The sequence below is a fragment of the Phytophthora infestans genome, genomic scaffold (assembly GCF_000142945.1).
Source record: "Phytophthora infestans T30-4 supercont1.6 genomic scaffold, whole genome shotgun sequence".
Classification (NCBI taxonomy): domain Eukaryota; phylum Oomycota; class Peronosporomycetes; order Peronosporales; family Peronosporaceae; genus Phytophthora; species Phytophthora infestans.
Window position 1 is genome coordinate 3,114,037 of NW_003303753.1, and position 14,403 is coordinate 3,128,439.

The following is a 14,403-nucleotide window of genomic DNA, read 5'->3' on the forward strand; positions in this document are numbered from 1 at the left end:
TGAAATCCATTTTTTTCCGGACTCTAAATGTAAGGGCCACGGCTAAACAAATATGTCTATATTTTACGTCTCCGACGCCAGCGTTACTCCGCGCCTGACCCACGCGTATACGGATACTTTAGGGTCTGGGTCTCCACGGCGCGCTCCCTCGGGCGCCGAGCCGAAAACAGCCCGTGAAGCGCGCTACGCTGCACAATCGTTACCGGCCCTCGAAGCTTCCGGTAACCCTGTGGCCCCTCTCGTCCGTGAATTCATCGACATCTTCCCCGACAAGGTTCCGGCGGCCCTTCCGCCGGATCGCGGAGTCCGACACGAGATCGATCTCGTGCCTGGCGCCAAGTACTGTGTCACCAGACAGTGGCCGCTTCCCCGCGACCAAGTCGAGGCGATCGATGCCTTTTTCGAAAGTCGCCGGCAAGCCGGCCACGTTCGCGAGAGCTTGTCACCCCACTCCAGTCCTACGTTCTGTGTGAAGAAAGCGACCGGGGGGTGGAGGATCGTCCACGCCTTCAACAAGCTTAACGACGCCACAATCCCGGCACAAACGCCGATCCCACGAAAGGACATGATTCTTGACTCCATGTCGGGCAGCACCACGTATAGCGCGATTGATCTGATGGACGGCTTCTATCAGATCTTGATGCGCGAAGACGACGTGCCGCTGACCGCCGTCAGCACGCCCAGTGGAATGCTGTGGAAATGGCTAGTCATGCCGCAGGGGCTCAAGAACGCCCCCGCCACCTTTAACCGCATGGTGTCCCACTTGCTGCGTCCATATCGCGACTTCGCGCCCAGTTACTTTGACGACATCTTCATTCATAGTCATGCCGACGCCGACATGACTGACATCGAAGTTCATCTCCAACACCTACGAACGGTGTTCGGAGTGATGCGTGAAAACAAGCTCTATGCCAACCTGAAGAAATGCTTCTTCTGCGCCCCCGAGATTCCAGTCCTCGGGAGCTACGTCAGCAGGGACGGAGTCCGTGCTGACCCCGAGAAAGTGGCAGCCATCTGCGCCTGGCCATCTCCTCAAGACGCGAAACAGCTCCGACAGTGGCTCGGCCTCGCGACGTATCTCCATCACTACTCGAAGAACTTCGCGGCGACAGTTCGTCCACTGTCGCAACTACTCAAGACCGATGTCACTTGGACATGGCGTCCAGAACATCAAGCTGCCTTTGACGCGGTAAAAACGTGCTTATCCACCGCGCCCGTCCTGATGCTGCCTGACCACTCCAAGCCATTTCACGTGGTATGCGACGCCAGCGACTTTGCCATTGGTTGCGCCTTGATGCAATTCGACGCAGCAGGGCGCGAACGAGTGGTAAGCTACCAGTCGCGCCAGCTGAAACCAGCGGAACGGAATTACCCCGTACACGACAAAGAGCTACTGGCCATGCGCTATGCGCTGCTCAAGTTCCGAGTTTACCTCTTGGGCGAACAGACCTTCGTCGTGTACACCGACCACGCGTCGTTGCGAACCGCAACGAAGAGTCCGCATCTGTCCCAGCGCATGGCGCGCTGGCTCTCCCTTTTCTCCGAATACAACTTTGTTGTTCACTACAAGCCAGGCAAGACGAACATTCTTGCCGATGCTCTCTCGCGTCGGCCAGATTACGCTCAACTTGGCCGCCACGCGATTGGGGACGAAGACGACGACGAGTGCGCCGTGTGTTCTGCTGAAGATGTCACTGCGATGGAAGTCGCAGCGACCAGTTCGTTGCGCGACGCGATCTTGGCCGCGTACGCGTCGGATGCGGCGTGCTCCGATCTGATCTCGTTCCTATATGATCCGTCGGAGCCAGCGCGGCGCCGACTGTCCCCGCGGGCCCGATCCCGATTGAGCCGCTTCCGCTTACACGAAGGTTTGCTGACTTACAGTGTGACAACGAAAGACTCACCACGCATCGTCGTCCCGCTGGACGACGATCTTCGCGCCCGATTGATTCACGAGTTTCACGATTCTCCCAGTGGTGCCATCTTGGACGCGAAAAGACCTTCGCGTCCCTCTCTCGCGATTACTACTGGCCGCACATGTACAAGTGGGTGCGTAAGTGGGTTCGCTCATGCGAAGCGTGCTAGCGCGTGAAGCCTTCCCCGTCGAAGCAAGCACCGCTTCGACCCCTCCAGGTGGCCTCGGAGCCGTGGTCCTCCGTCAGTATGGATTTCGTTTTCGGCCTTCCCCGCGACGCCCAAGGTCGCACTGGCATACTCGTCTTCGTCGATCGATTCAGCAGGATGGTCCATCTTGCTCCAGTCGCCGCTACGGTCACCGCCAAGCAGTCTGCGGCGACGTTTCTGGATCTTGTTTATCGCCATCACGGCTTGCCAACATCGATCGTTTCCGATCGCGATCCCCGCTTCACCTCAGCTTTCTGGTCAGAGATCTTCCGGCTTGTCGGGACGCGGTTGAAGATGTCCACCGCGTCGCATCCAGAAACGAACGGCCAGACGGAGCGTGCGAACAGGGTCGTTGAGGACGTGTTGCGGAGCTTCGCCACGTCATTCACGTCCTGGAGCTCGTTCCTTCCCATGGTCGAGTTCGCGATCAACAATGCGGTTCACGCATCGACGGGGCTCACTCCATTCTACGTGAACTACGGACGCCATCCCCGCGTCCCTGCCCTCCTTGGCATGGATCGTCGGTCCCCAGTCGAATCGGACGCGGTCACGCCCGCGCCAGTACCCCCACCGAACGAGACGGACGCCTCCGATGTTGCCCCATCCGCGATTCCCGCTGACGATAGTCGTGAGCAAGCTCACGACGTCACCTCCGCGATTTTGAATGCTGTCACCACCCGGCGTGGAGCCGCATCTGCTGCGCCAAGTGTGCGCACGCGTGGTGCCACGTAGGCAACACCATCTTCACTGACCACCTGGACGTCCAGGACGCTGATTAACCCGCGTCAGCATCGCCGCGCAGTTGAGTACCATGCCGCGACAGGCTCAGCCGCTTCACCCGAGCCTCCGCCCGCAAACTTCAATCCGAACCCTGAATCGCTACCGCGTGATGTCGCGGCCGCTCTTGCATTCGTCCAGCGTCGCGAGTCGGTAATCCGCTATGTGCGCGACGCCATCGCTATGGCGGTGGATCGCCAGAAGGAGAACGCAGACAGGCGTGGTCGCAAGAATCTCGCGACGTTTGCAGTGGGCGATCGTGTTTTGCTATCCACCGACGGCATTACACCCACTTCTGTGACGAACTTGGGCGCCAACAAGCTGGCGCCGCGATATATCGGACCGTTCAAGATATTGAAGGCATTAGGTGACGCGTATACACTTCGACTACCTACAGCACTACGCCTCCACCCTACCTTCTACGTTGGTCGCCTCCGCCGCTATCACCCTTCGTCTATCCCCAGCGACGCGGATGGTTCCCCGCGTCCGGACTTCGGCGATCATCCCGAGGCTCGTCCTGACGTCGCACGCAATGGCGCAGCTCTTGATTCTCCCGCTCCAGATACTCCACACGCTGAAGCAACCGATCCAGACGCTGCGCGGTCGCAGCGTCTTCCCGCCGTCCGCGGTCCACCCTTTCAGCGTGACGGTCCCGCTCCTCTTGTCGATAGCGCGGGTAATCTTCGTCATATCGTTGACCGTATCTTGGAACACGAGGACCCTCGTGCTGCGCCCAACCTTGCTCATACGAGTCACGGCGCTGATCGCCATGACGCTGCCATCCCTCCGCTCCGGCGCTACCTCGTTCGGTGGCTCGGCCCCATGAAGGATAGTTGGGAGCCTCGCGCCATCCTTCTCGCCGACGTTCCGGACTGCGTGGCGGAGTACGAGGCTGGTCTCGTACCGGCGGCCGATCGTCACGCGGGCGCGGCCGTCCGCCGCGCCTAGCCTCGTCGAGGGCCCTCAAGTAACGACCTATCACACCACGCTCCATTTCGGTAATTGCAGCAGCTTCAAGAACACGACCCCATTCTGCGTCGTCGGGTCGCGAGACACCACGCTCGCGACAACGCTGACACCCATCTTCTCGGTGTGCGGTACAGCACCGGCGGCCTTGGTCACTGGCCAACCTGCAAACTTGAGCGGCCAGCGCGCTGACGGACAGCCGCGAGTGCGCCGCCTCGCGCTCGAGCAGCATGCGCTCGAACGCCTCGCCTCCTTCCTTATTCCAGCGGAGCACGAACGAAGTCCACGCTCGATCCAGGGACTGGAGTGTCACGGTGGCTGTCGCCGTGACGGGTTTGCCTCTTGTCGCGCGGAACCTCTCAAACAGCCGTCTCATCTCGTCATCACTGCGGGCGTTCACGAAGGCGCTGCAGTCGTGCAGCGCCCACCTCTCCAGCGCCTCCGCGTACGTGGTCGAGTCGTCGTCTCGCTCGCTCATCGATACCCAGTTCGTCGCGCCGTACCAAAAAGGAAAATGCTGCGTGCTTTCTCTCTGAAGTGGGGGATGGTGTGACGGGCCCATCGTCACACATCGCCATCGCATCCAATGCGATGGCCAATCAGCTTGTAGAACACATCTACTGGTTGGCGTGGTCCGAGACCACGCCGTTAACTTTCAATACATCTCAGAGTCTAATTTGCCTGCTTCCTCACGCACAGTGTACGTAAGGTAATGGGTTGCGGAAAGCCCGTTACACATTTCTGTGTCTGGAAGATGCGACGAAGGGCTTCTTTCACGAGGTTCATCCGTGTAAATGCGTCGAAGGGAATCTATCACTGTACGTTTTCGAGCAAGAGCGGTTGAAGGCTGCTGGTCCCGACGACCTATTCATCTTATATTGCACGAGTCTAGTGACGGCTGACCTATGTTTGCTGCCGAACTCCGCGTTTGTTGATGCCACCTGCTGGGAAGCGTACTACGGTCCATTTGCTGCTCGTGCATTCTTCATCAAGTCTGTTCCGTTACCGTGCATCAACACGAGCTCCGAGGTCCAACTGGAGTTCGTGGAGGGTGTAGGCCCGGCCTACCGTGCCCGAATCGCGAAGAAGCGTCCATTTACGAGCTTGGAAGATGCTTTTGTGAAGACCAAGATTCCAGTCAAGGTTCTTAGACGATTTAAATTCAACACGGATTCGCGTTAGCCTCATCTTGGCCATGGGGTGATACTTTCTTTCAAGAGAAAACATATCTCGTTCTCCGTTCTACGCATGAATCGATCGCACAAAGGTGGTGGTTGATTCACCGCCTACACCGCCATTGAACCATTTTTCGCTTAGCACGTCTTTGCCGTCAGCATAATCGTATCGGACTTCTTAGTAACTCAATGCAAGAAAAATTTGGCCTGCGTCACGAAGCAGACCATTTTGCTGCGATATGATGCCTCATAACATCGCTAAGTCGCTTCTTCGATCATATTTCTTATCAATGCTGACTCGCGGTTCAATTTCGTGCCCCGTCAAAGGGAAAGGCTCCATTGAAGTGCTAGATTGGAATATTCCAACTCGCCTCAACTCGAATCATATGCCGAATCGTCCTTGTCTTTAATTGGTCGATTCGTTTAGCGTTGTGTAGTTCTATGTAAAGTTTGTGTCAATTTGATGTACCAGCTGTCTCACGTTACTTCGTTAGTGCGCCTCGCGTAGAAGGGATGGTGGCGCGAAAATGGTTCCTGCTCGTGGGCGGGAACGGCAAGGGTCTCACATCGACGACTTCTGTTGGTGTGGATGCTGAAGATGTGGATACGTTGCGGGATGCGGTAAAGGAGAAGTTCAGAGACAGTCACCTCGCAGGGATTGCTGCGTCCGATCTCACTGTCTTTGTGAACCGTGCGGAGTACGATGCGAAGCGAAGCGTGGTGCTGCCCCATTCGTGGTCCCCAGTGACGGCGTATGGGAATAATGGAGAGAATGCGCTCATTGTGCAAGTGCCGAAGCGCGCAGAAAGCGATTCACGTTATTTTATCCAGCCAAACGTTCAAGAACAAGTCGAAAAGGCAGTATTTGTGATCGTGGAAGAAGACGGAGAACGCAACGGTGTTGGAATGGGTGTGTTTTTCAGCTCGACTCTAGCGGTGACATGCGACCATAACCTAACGGAGCAACACACTGTGGGAAGCATGGTGTCTCTGGCGTTGAAGGAAGGTATTGAAGCTGTTGAAGTTGTTGCTCGCAGCTCTCTGCTGGACTTTGCGATTCTGAAGTCGTCCAAACCCAGATCATTCTTCATTCCTCCATGGAATGGAAGACCAGATGAACTAAGAGGACGCTATGATCTTGTGTTGGCATCGTATCGATTCGGTATTGACGAATACCAAGACGTGTTTAAGAATCAACTGGGATTTGCTCCGGTAGCCGGCATCTCCATCAGTGCTTACAGAAGACACATCATGTATTCGTGCCCAACGTACGCTGGAGATTCTGGTGCTGCACTTCTTCTCAAGGATGGATTTCTTGTCGGTATCCATCTGGAAACGATCAATGCACTCCGCGAAGAGATGGACCGCAAGAAAACCATCAAGGATCGCTTGAATGATGTGGAGGAGTCTCTGGACAACATTGCGAGAAGCGGACTAGCGCAAGGCTGCTCTTTTGGTCTTTTAGCTCATGAGTTCAAGGACGTAGTGAGCGAGTAGTGCGAATTGATGAGTTCATAGATGAATGGCACATCGCAGTCACGAAAAAACGGTGTCCCAACGAATGTTACATCCTCGGTGGCCAAAATCGGAGGGTGCGTCAAACAATATCATACTTACGAACCATTTAGAGTTATCGAGATAATCGAGCTAAGAGCTGGCCTATTGGTTTTCGCACTTAACCAAAACAGTGACATTTATTGTAATCTTACATCGAAAAAACTGCAAGACTACTTGCTTTTAACAGGAGCTTTTAAATAACACTTGATTTTTTAAAATTGAAAAAATATTGAGCTCACAACACTCCTAAAATATAAACATGGGAACGCCTCAGATCGGCGAGACACATTGGCTAGCAGTCTCAAACAAACATAAAACTTACTTTGACCCCCTCGGCTTGCCAATACCACGTGTGATACCAAAGGTTATTTTTTATCGCGAAGTTAATATTCAGGGCCCTCGATTTGGACATTGTGGGCAGTATTGCGTCCTGTGGCTGTACTATCTACAGCACAATTAAGTAAATGGATTCTATAAGCTCTCTACAGTTTAGTAATAATTTTTGTTGGAGCTATATAGAGATGGATCTCACAAGCTTGGATTACAAGATCATCGACGAATACGGGAATTATGACAGGTTCTTTGTGAAGGTGGTTGGTCAAGGAGAAGCTTTCTGGTGTTATTTCATTTGCTATGATTTAGACGAGAATGTGTTTGTTTTACAGGTCGATCAAATGCTTTGTCGTGAGCATCCATTCAAATATGGAGAGCGCGTTATGATAGGTTCCGACTGTTGCGAGCTCAAGATGTAATACAAACTTAATTTGTTCTAATATACACAAGCAATGAATGTTGAATATTTTGAAACGCACGAGCCAGAGCCAATTTGCATTGATGAGAAATACTACACATGGCCAACTCCTAAATCAAAGCCATAAGTCATTGTTGAGTCAAAACTTACTCTGGATGACTTAAATCGCATTACCAAGAATACTTCTCCAGCCAAGGTTTATATGGTGGAAATACCAAGTCTTGAGCAATTGCGCGCTAACTATCAGTGGTTCATCATTTTTTATGATGTCGTACTCAGGAATATTCAGCAGACGACACATTAGCGGACTCATCGGTTTATAGTGTCATCGCTAAATATTGTATGAGTTCGACACATTAGCGGAATCGACATCATCGAAGTGTCCATGTGTGAATTATTTTGTATCCTGTACCGAAACGGGGGGGGGTATTGCTATGTTTTGATACACTTCGATGATGAAGCTCATTGTTGTGAGAGGCATTGTGTCCGGCTTGCGTCCAGCTATTATGTCCATCTTTCTTTTCATTAGAAGCCGTGATAGCAACACTAGATCAATCTATATAGCTCAGTGTAGAAGTGTTTCGTAACTGGAACATGTTGCTTCTGATAACTAGAATGAAGGTGGTCGCTTTTTTTTGTCGGTACAATACCGGCTTTACGGGGTGGTTTCGTTCATGAATTCATGATTGTTTTTGTCCAATCAGATCATGAATTCATGGTATATCGGTAAATGTGAGATCGCGACGGCACCCTCCGCTTTTGGCCACCGAGGATGTAACATTCGTTGTGACACCCGCTTTTTGTGACTGCGATGTGCCATTAATCTATGAACTCGTCAATTCGCACAACTCGCTCACTACGTCCTTGAACTCATGAGCCAAAAGACCAAAAGAGCAGCCTTGCGCTAGTCCGCTTCTCGCAATGTTGTCCAGAGACTCCTCCACATCATTCAAGCGATCCTTGATGGTTTTCTTGCGGTCCATCTCTTTGCGGAGTGCATTGATCGTTTCCAGATGGATACCGACAAGAAATCCATCCTTGAGAAGAAGTGCAGCACCAGAATCTCCAGCGTACGTTGGGCACGAATACATGATGTGTCTTCTGTAAGCACTGATGGAGATGCCGGCTACCGGAGCAAATCCCAGTTGATTCTTAAACACGTCTTGGTATTCGTCAATACCGAATCGATACGATGCCAACACAAGATCATAGCGTCCTCTTAGTTCATCTGGTCTTCCATTCCATGGAGGAATGAAGAATGATCTGGGTTTGGACGACTTCAGAATCGCAAAGTCCAGCTGAGAAACTGCGAGCAACAACTTCAACACCTTCAATACCTTCCTTCAACGCCAGAGACGCCATGCTTCCCACAGTGTGTTGCTCCGTTAGGTTATGGTCGCATGTCACCGCTAGAGTCGAGCTGAAAAACACACCCATTCCAACACCGTTGCGTTCTCCGTCTTCTTCCACGATCACAAATACTGCCTTTTCGACTTGTTCTTGAACGTTTGGCTGGATAAAATAACGTGAATCGCTTTCTGCGTGCTTCGGCACTTGCACAATGAGCGCATTCTCTCCAGTATTCCCATACGCCGTCACTAGGGACCCCGACTGGGGCAGCAGCACGTTTCGCTTCGCATCGTACTCCGCCCGGTTCGCAAAGACTGCGAGGTCGACAGCATCGACGTTCGCGAGAGCGCTCGGACACTCTTTCTTCACTGCCTTTCGGAACGTATCCACATCTTCAACATCCACACCTACAGAAGTCGTCGATGTGAGATCCTTGCCGTTCCCGCCCACGAGCAGGAACCATTTTCGCGCCGCCATCCCTTCTTCGCGAGGCGCACTAACGAAGTAACGTGGGACAGCTGGTACATCAAATTGACACAAACTTTACATAGAACTACACAACGCTAAACGAATCGACCAATTAAAGACAAGGACGATTCGGCATATGATTCGAGTTGAGGCGAGTTGGAATATTCCAATCTAGCACTTCAATGGAGCCTTTCCCTTTGACGGGGCACGAAATTGAACCGCGAGTCAGCATTGATAAGAAATATGATCGAAGAAGCGACTTAGCGATGTTATGAGGCATCTCATCGCAGCAAAATGGTCTGCTTCGTGACGCAGGCCAAATTTTTCTTGCATTGAGTTACTAAGAAGTCCGATACGATTATGCTGACGGCAAAGACGTGCTAAGCGAAAAATGGTTCAATGGCGGTGTAGGCGGTGAATCAACCACCACCTTTGTGCGATCGATTCATGCGTAGAACGGAGAACGAGATATGTTTTCTCTTGAAAGGAAGTATCACCCCATGGCCAAGATGAGGCTAACGCGAATCCGTGTTGAATTTGAATCGTCTAAGAACCTTGACTGGAATCTTGGTCTTCACAAAAGCATCTTCCAAGCTCGTAAATGGACGCTTCTTCGCGATTCGGGCACGGTAGGCCGGGCCTACACCCTCCACGAACTCCAGTTGGACCTCGGAGCTCGTGTTGATGCACGGTAACGGAACAGACTTGATGAAGAATGCACGAGCAGCAAATGGACCCGTAGTACGCTTCCCAGCAGGTGGCATCAACAAACGCGGAGTTCGGCAGCAAACATAGGTCAGCCGTCACTAGACTCGTGCAATATAAGATGAATAGGTCGTCTGTACCAGCAGCCTTCTACTGTTCTTGCTCGAAAACGCCAGTGATAGATTCCTCTTCCACGCCATTTACACTGCATGTAACTCGTGAAAGAAAGCCCTTTCGTCGCCACCTCTCAGACACAGAAAATGCCATCTCCGGATGGAGACCCGTCTTGCAGGCTGATACAGAAAACACTTCTCTTGATCATTATCGCAAGCGCACTTTTCTTTCTTAAATCCTTTGGTCTTCGTTGGCATCCGCTTGTCAGCTAGCGCATACGTCAATTGCCGCTCAATAACGCGTCGATTGCATCCATCGCCAAACCGTGCCCCATGATGTATATCCGTCCACAGCACAGGCTCCTCCTGGGCGAAAGCTTGCGATTTCAACACTCGGAACTTGCAGTTAAAATGCTCCCAAAGTTGCCAAGGTTTCAAGTCTTCCAACCGTTCTGCCGGTGCGTAAGTAGCATGTTTGCTCCATGGAATATCATGCGTTTCCAGCAGCATATAGAGAATGAACGGGCATTGGAGTTGGGTTCCATCGAGTCGGATCAACCCGCACGAGATAACTTGATCAAGCGTTAGATTTCCGAAAAGCGAATTTCCATCGACCCTCCGACGAGAAATCACCGCAAGAAATGCTTGCTTCATACTCTGCATCTGGGCAACAATCGCAGGGTACGCTTGTCGAATTGCAGCCAGCACTTTGTGCATCACCGGAATGAATTCAAAAGCTTGCCCCTCATTTTGCAGCATCACGTTGAACAATTCTTCCAATGCTCTGCCATGCCCGCCCATGTCATCCACCAATAGCTGCGTCAAAGCTCCATTGCCATAGTCGAATGTATCAAATACGTCTCTACCGTTGATCTTCGGGCGCTTCAATGATGTCGTCTGCAGCATCTCTCTCCATTGTGGCGAAGCGGCCAGAAATTCATCCACTGGCTGGGAAATAGTCGCCGCGCAGATCACAATCAGCCAGCACTTGGAGGCATTGACGAGGTCACACAGCGACGCAAACGCCGTATAAAACTCGGAACGCTTGCTTCCTGGTTCATGCTGAAGCTTTTGCAAGCTATCGACACAGAGAATCACGCACATTCGGTTCGAATCCGTTTCGGTGATTGCCGACAATTTCGTCAGTTCTTCTGCAGGAAACACCTGATTAACTGGGTTCGCATTAAACATCGTCCAATCCGACTCCTGCAGCTGGTATAGCATTCGAGTTCCAATCATTTTTCTCGGATCGGATATGCCATAGTTGTCGGTTGTTCCATTTTCAAACGTAATCTTGAAATTGTAGGCTGTCTGCAAGAGCTGCTTCATCGCTGGATCGCCTTGTGTCTCATCACGAAAGATTCGCTGCTGCAAGACGTTGGGAAATTCGTCAAGCAATCTCGACTTTCCAGTTCCGGGGCCATCTAAGCACACGAATAGCGGATGACTTCGCTTGTCCGTCTTTCCATCTCTCCAAGCTTGATAATGACGACCGATAGCAGATGCTAGGTTGCCGAGATCCAATGAATTCTGGAAATCCCATGTCGCACCAGTCGTTGCGACCAACGACTTTGGCTCCTTCCAAACGAACGATTGCTGCGATTCCGTCGGCACCACCGCTTGACGCTGCGTCGGCACTTGCACAATGAGCGCATTCTCTCCATTATTCCCATACGCCGTCACTGGGGACCACGGCTGGGGCAGCAGCACGTTTCGCTTCGCATCGTACTCCGCACGGTTCGCAAAGACTGTGAGATCGGACGCAGCAATCCCTGCGAGGTGACTGTCTCTGAACTCTTTCTTCACTGCCTTTCGGAACGCAACAACATCTTCGATATCCACGATAACAGCATCAGTCGACGTCACCGCGTTCCCATCTTCGCCTACGAGCTGGAACCATTTCCGCGCCACCATCCCTTCTACGCGAGGCGCACTAACGAAATAACGTTAGACAGCTGGTACATCAAACTGACACAAACGTTACATAAAACTACACAACGCTAAACGAATCGACCAATTAAAGACAAGGACGATCGAAGACGAACGCTGAAACAGCAAACGTGACCCGTGTGACAGCAAATCAATCGAGACGGATATACATTATGGGGCGGTGGATGCAATCGACGCGTTATTGAGCGGCAATTGACGTATGCGCTTGCTGACAAGTGGATGCCAACGAAGACCAAAGGATTTAAGAAAGAAAGGTGCTCTAGCGGTAATGATCAAGGGAAGTGCTTTCTGTATCAGCCTGCAGACGGGTCTCCATCCGGAGATGCATTTCTGTGTCTCGAAGATGCGACGAAGGGCTTCTTTCACGAGGTTCATCAGTGTAAATGCGCCGAAGGGAATCTATCACTGGACGTTTTCGAGCAAGAGCGGTTGAAGGCTGCTGGTCCCGACGACCTATTCATCTTATATTGCACGAGTCTAGTGACGGCTGACCTATGTTTGCTGCCGAATTCCGCGTTTGTTGATGCCACCTGCTGGGAAGCGTACTACGGTCCATTTGCTGCTCGTGCATTCTTCATCAAGTCTGTTCCGTTACCGTGCATCAACACGAGCTCCGAGGTCCAACTGGAGTTCGTGGAGGGTGTAGGCCCGGCCTACCGTGCCCGAATCGCGAAGAAGCGTCCATTTACGAGCTTGGAAGATGCTTTTGTGAAGACCAAGATTCCAGTCAAGGTTCTTAGACGATTCAAATTCAACACGGATTCGCGTTAGCCTCATCTTGGCCATGGGGTGATACTTCGTTTCAAGAGAAAACATATCTTGTTCTCCGTTCTACGCATGAATCGATCGCACAAAAGTGGTGGTTGATTCACCGCCTACACCGCCATTGAACCATTTTTCGCTTAGCACGTCTTTGCCGTCAGCATAATCGTATTGGACTTCTTAGTAACTCAATGCAAGAAAAATTTGGCCTGCGTCACGAAGCAGACCATTTTGCTGCGATGAGATGCCTCATAACATCGCTAAGGCGCTTATTTCTTATCAATGCTGACTCGCGGTTCAATTTCGCGCCCCGTCAAAGGGAAAGGCTCCATTGAAGTGCTAGATTGGAATATTCCAACTCGCCTCAACTCGAATCATATGCCGAACTACACAGACGAAGCTGGCGAAATTGTTCGTCGTCTGATGATTGTTAAATTTGGCAAGCAAGTCTCCGATGACGAAGTCGATGTGGAACTTGAGCAGAAAGTATAAGATCAAGAGTTCGCTACGTTCTTGCATCGATGCCGCTCAAAGTATATCGAGCTCAAAGAAAAATACGCAAGCAAGAAGGTGACGGCATTTGCCCCACAGTCATTTATTGATAGAAGCAATGAATTTCGCGAGACTGCTATAATAATAACAGCTACGGATTCGCTATGGGAAATGTAGCACACGAAGAAGGGGCGGAAATATCGAGAACAGAAATGCGGAGACACTTGCTTGTTTGGATGCGAAAGAAGTTCGGATTGGATAAATTACCTAAGGAACAGTTAAAGCCGCAAGAGATCGAGCGCGCTCATCGTAAAATCAAATATGTGGAGATGAACACCTGCACACACTGTGGAAACAAACATACGAAGGATTCCTGTAAGGACTACGCATGCAATTCAAGAAGCACCAAGCAAAACTTCATTAATGCCAAAATAATATCTCCAACAGATTTTTGACAGACTCATAATTCAGAATTACAGGTACTATTGATCGAAAGGAAGTATCACCCCATGGCCGAGATGGGGCACACGCGAATCCGTGTTGAAATCGAATCGTCTAAGAACCTTGACAGGAATATTGGTCTTCACAAAAGCATCTTCCAAGCTCGTAAATGGACGCTTCTTCGCGATTCGGGCACGGTAGGCCGGGCCTACACCCTCCACGAACTCCAGCTGAACCTCGGAGCTCGTGTTGATGCACGGTAAAACGGAACACACTTGATGAAGTGTGCACGAGTAGCAAATGGACCGTAGTACGCTTCCCAGCAGGTGGCATCAACAAATGCGGAGTTCGGCAGCAACCATAGGTCAACCGTCACTAGGCTCGTGCAATATAAGATGAATAGGTCCAGCAGCCTTCAACCGCTCTTGCTCGAAAACGTCCAGTGATAGATTCCCTTCGACGCATTTACACTGATGAACCTCGTGAAAGAAGCCCTTCGTCGCATCTTCCAGACACAGAAATGCATCTCCGGATGGAGGCCCGTCTGCAGGCTGATACAGAAAACACTTCCCTTGATCATTACCGCAAGAGCACCTTCTTTTCTTTAAATCCTTGGGTCTTCGTTGGCATCCGCTTGTCAGCAAGCGCATACGTCAATTTGCCGCTCAATAACCGCGTTGATTGCATCCATCGGCCCCATAATGTATATCCGTCTCGATTTGATTGAACAACGATACTGTCACACGGGTCACGTTTGTTGTTTCAGCGTTCC

General features: G+C 51.4%; 2 protein-coding genes and 4 pseudogenes across 2 annotated transcripts; 3 read left to right on the top strand and 3 right to left on the bottom strand.

Annotated features, from left to right (window-relative positions):
• Window positions 1-4,605: 4,605 nt before the first annotated feature.
• Window positions 4,606-4,932, top strand: PITG_23256 (annotated as a pseudogene; the record flags this gene model as incomplete).
• Window positions 4,933-5,555: 623 nt separating this feature from the next.
• On the top strand, window positions 5,556-6,719 carry PITG_04806 (CRN domain-containing protein-containing protein; the record flags this gene model as incomplete). The annotated part of the gene is made up of 1 exon (XM_002905471.1): window positions 5,556-6,719. The coding sequence occupies one exon, from the start codon at window positions 5,556-5,558 to the stop codon at window positions 6,537-6,539; it is 984 nt and encodes a 327-aa protein (XP_002905517.1).
• A 1,086-nt stretch (window positions 6,720-7,805) lies between these two features.
• On the bottom strand, window positions 7,806-9,177 carry PITG_04807 (annotated as a pseudogene; the record flags this gene model as incomplete).
• Window positions 9,178-9,453: 276 nt separating this feature from the next.
• Window positions 9,454-11,900, bottom strand: PITG_04809 (annotated as a pseudogene; the record flags this gene model as incomplete).
• Window positions 11,901-12,016: 116 nt separating this feature from the next.
• Window positions 12,017-12,707, top strand: PITG_04810 (crinkler (CRN) domain-containing protein; the record flags this gene model as incomplete). Its single annotated transcript, XM_002905472.1, has 1 exon — window positions 12,017-12,707. One exon carries the CDS (start codon window positions 12,156-12,158, stop codon window positions 12,705-12,707), a length of 552 nt encoding a protein of 183 aa, XP_002905518.1.
• Window positions 12,708-13,831: 1,124 nt separating this feature from the next.
• On the bottom strand, window positions 13,832-14,344 carry PITG_23257 (annotated as a pseudogene; the record flags this gene model as incomplete).
• Window positions 14,345-14,403: the final 59 nt, after the last annotated feature.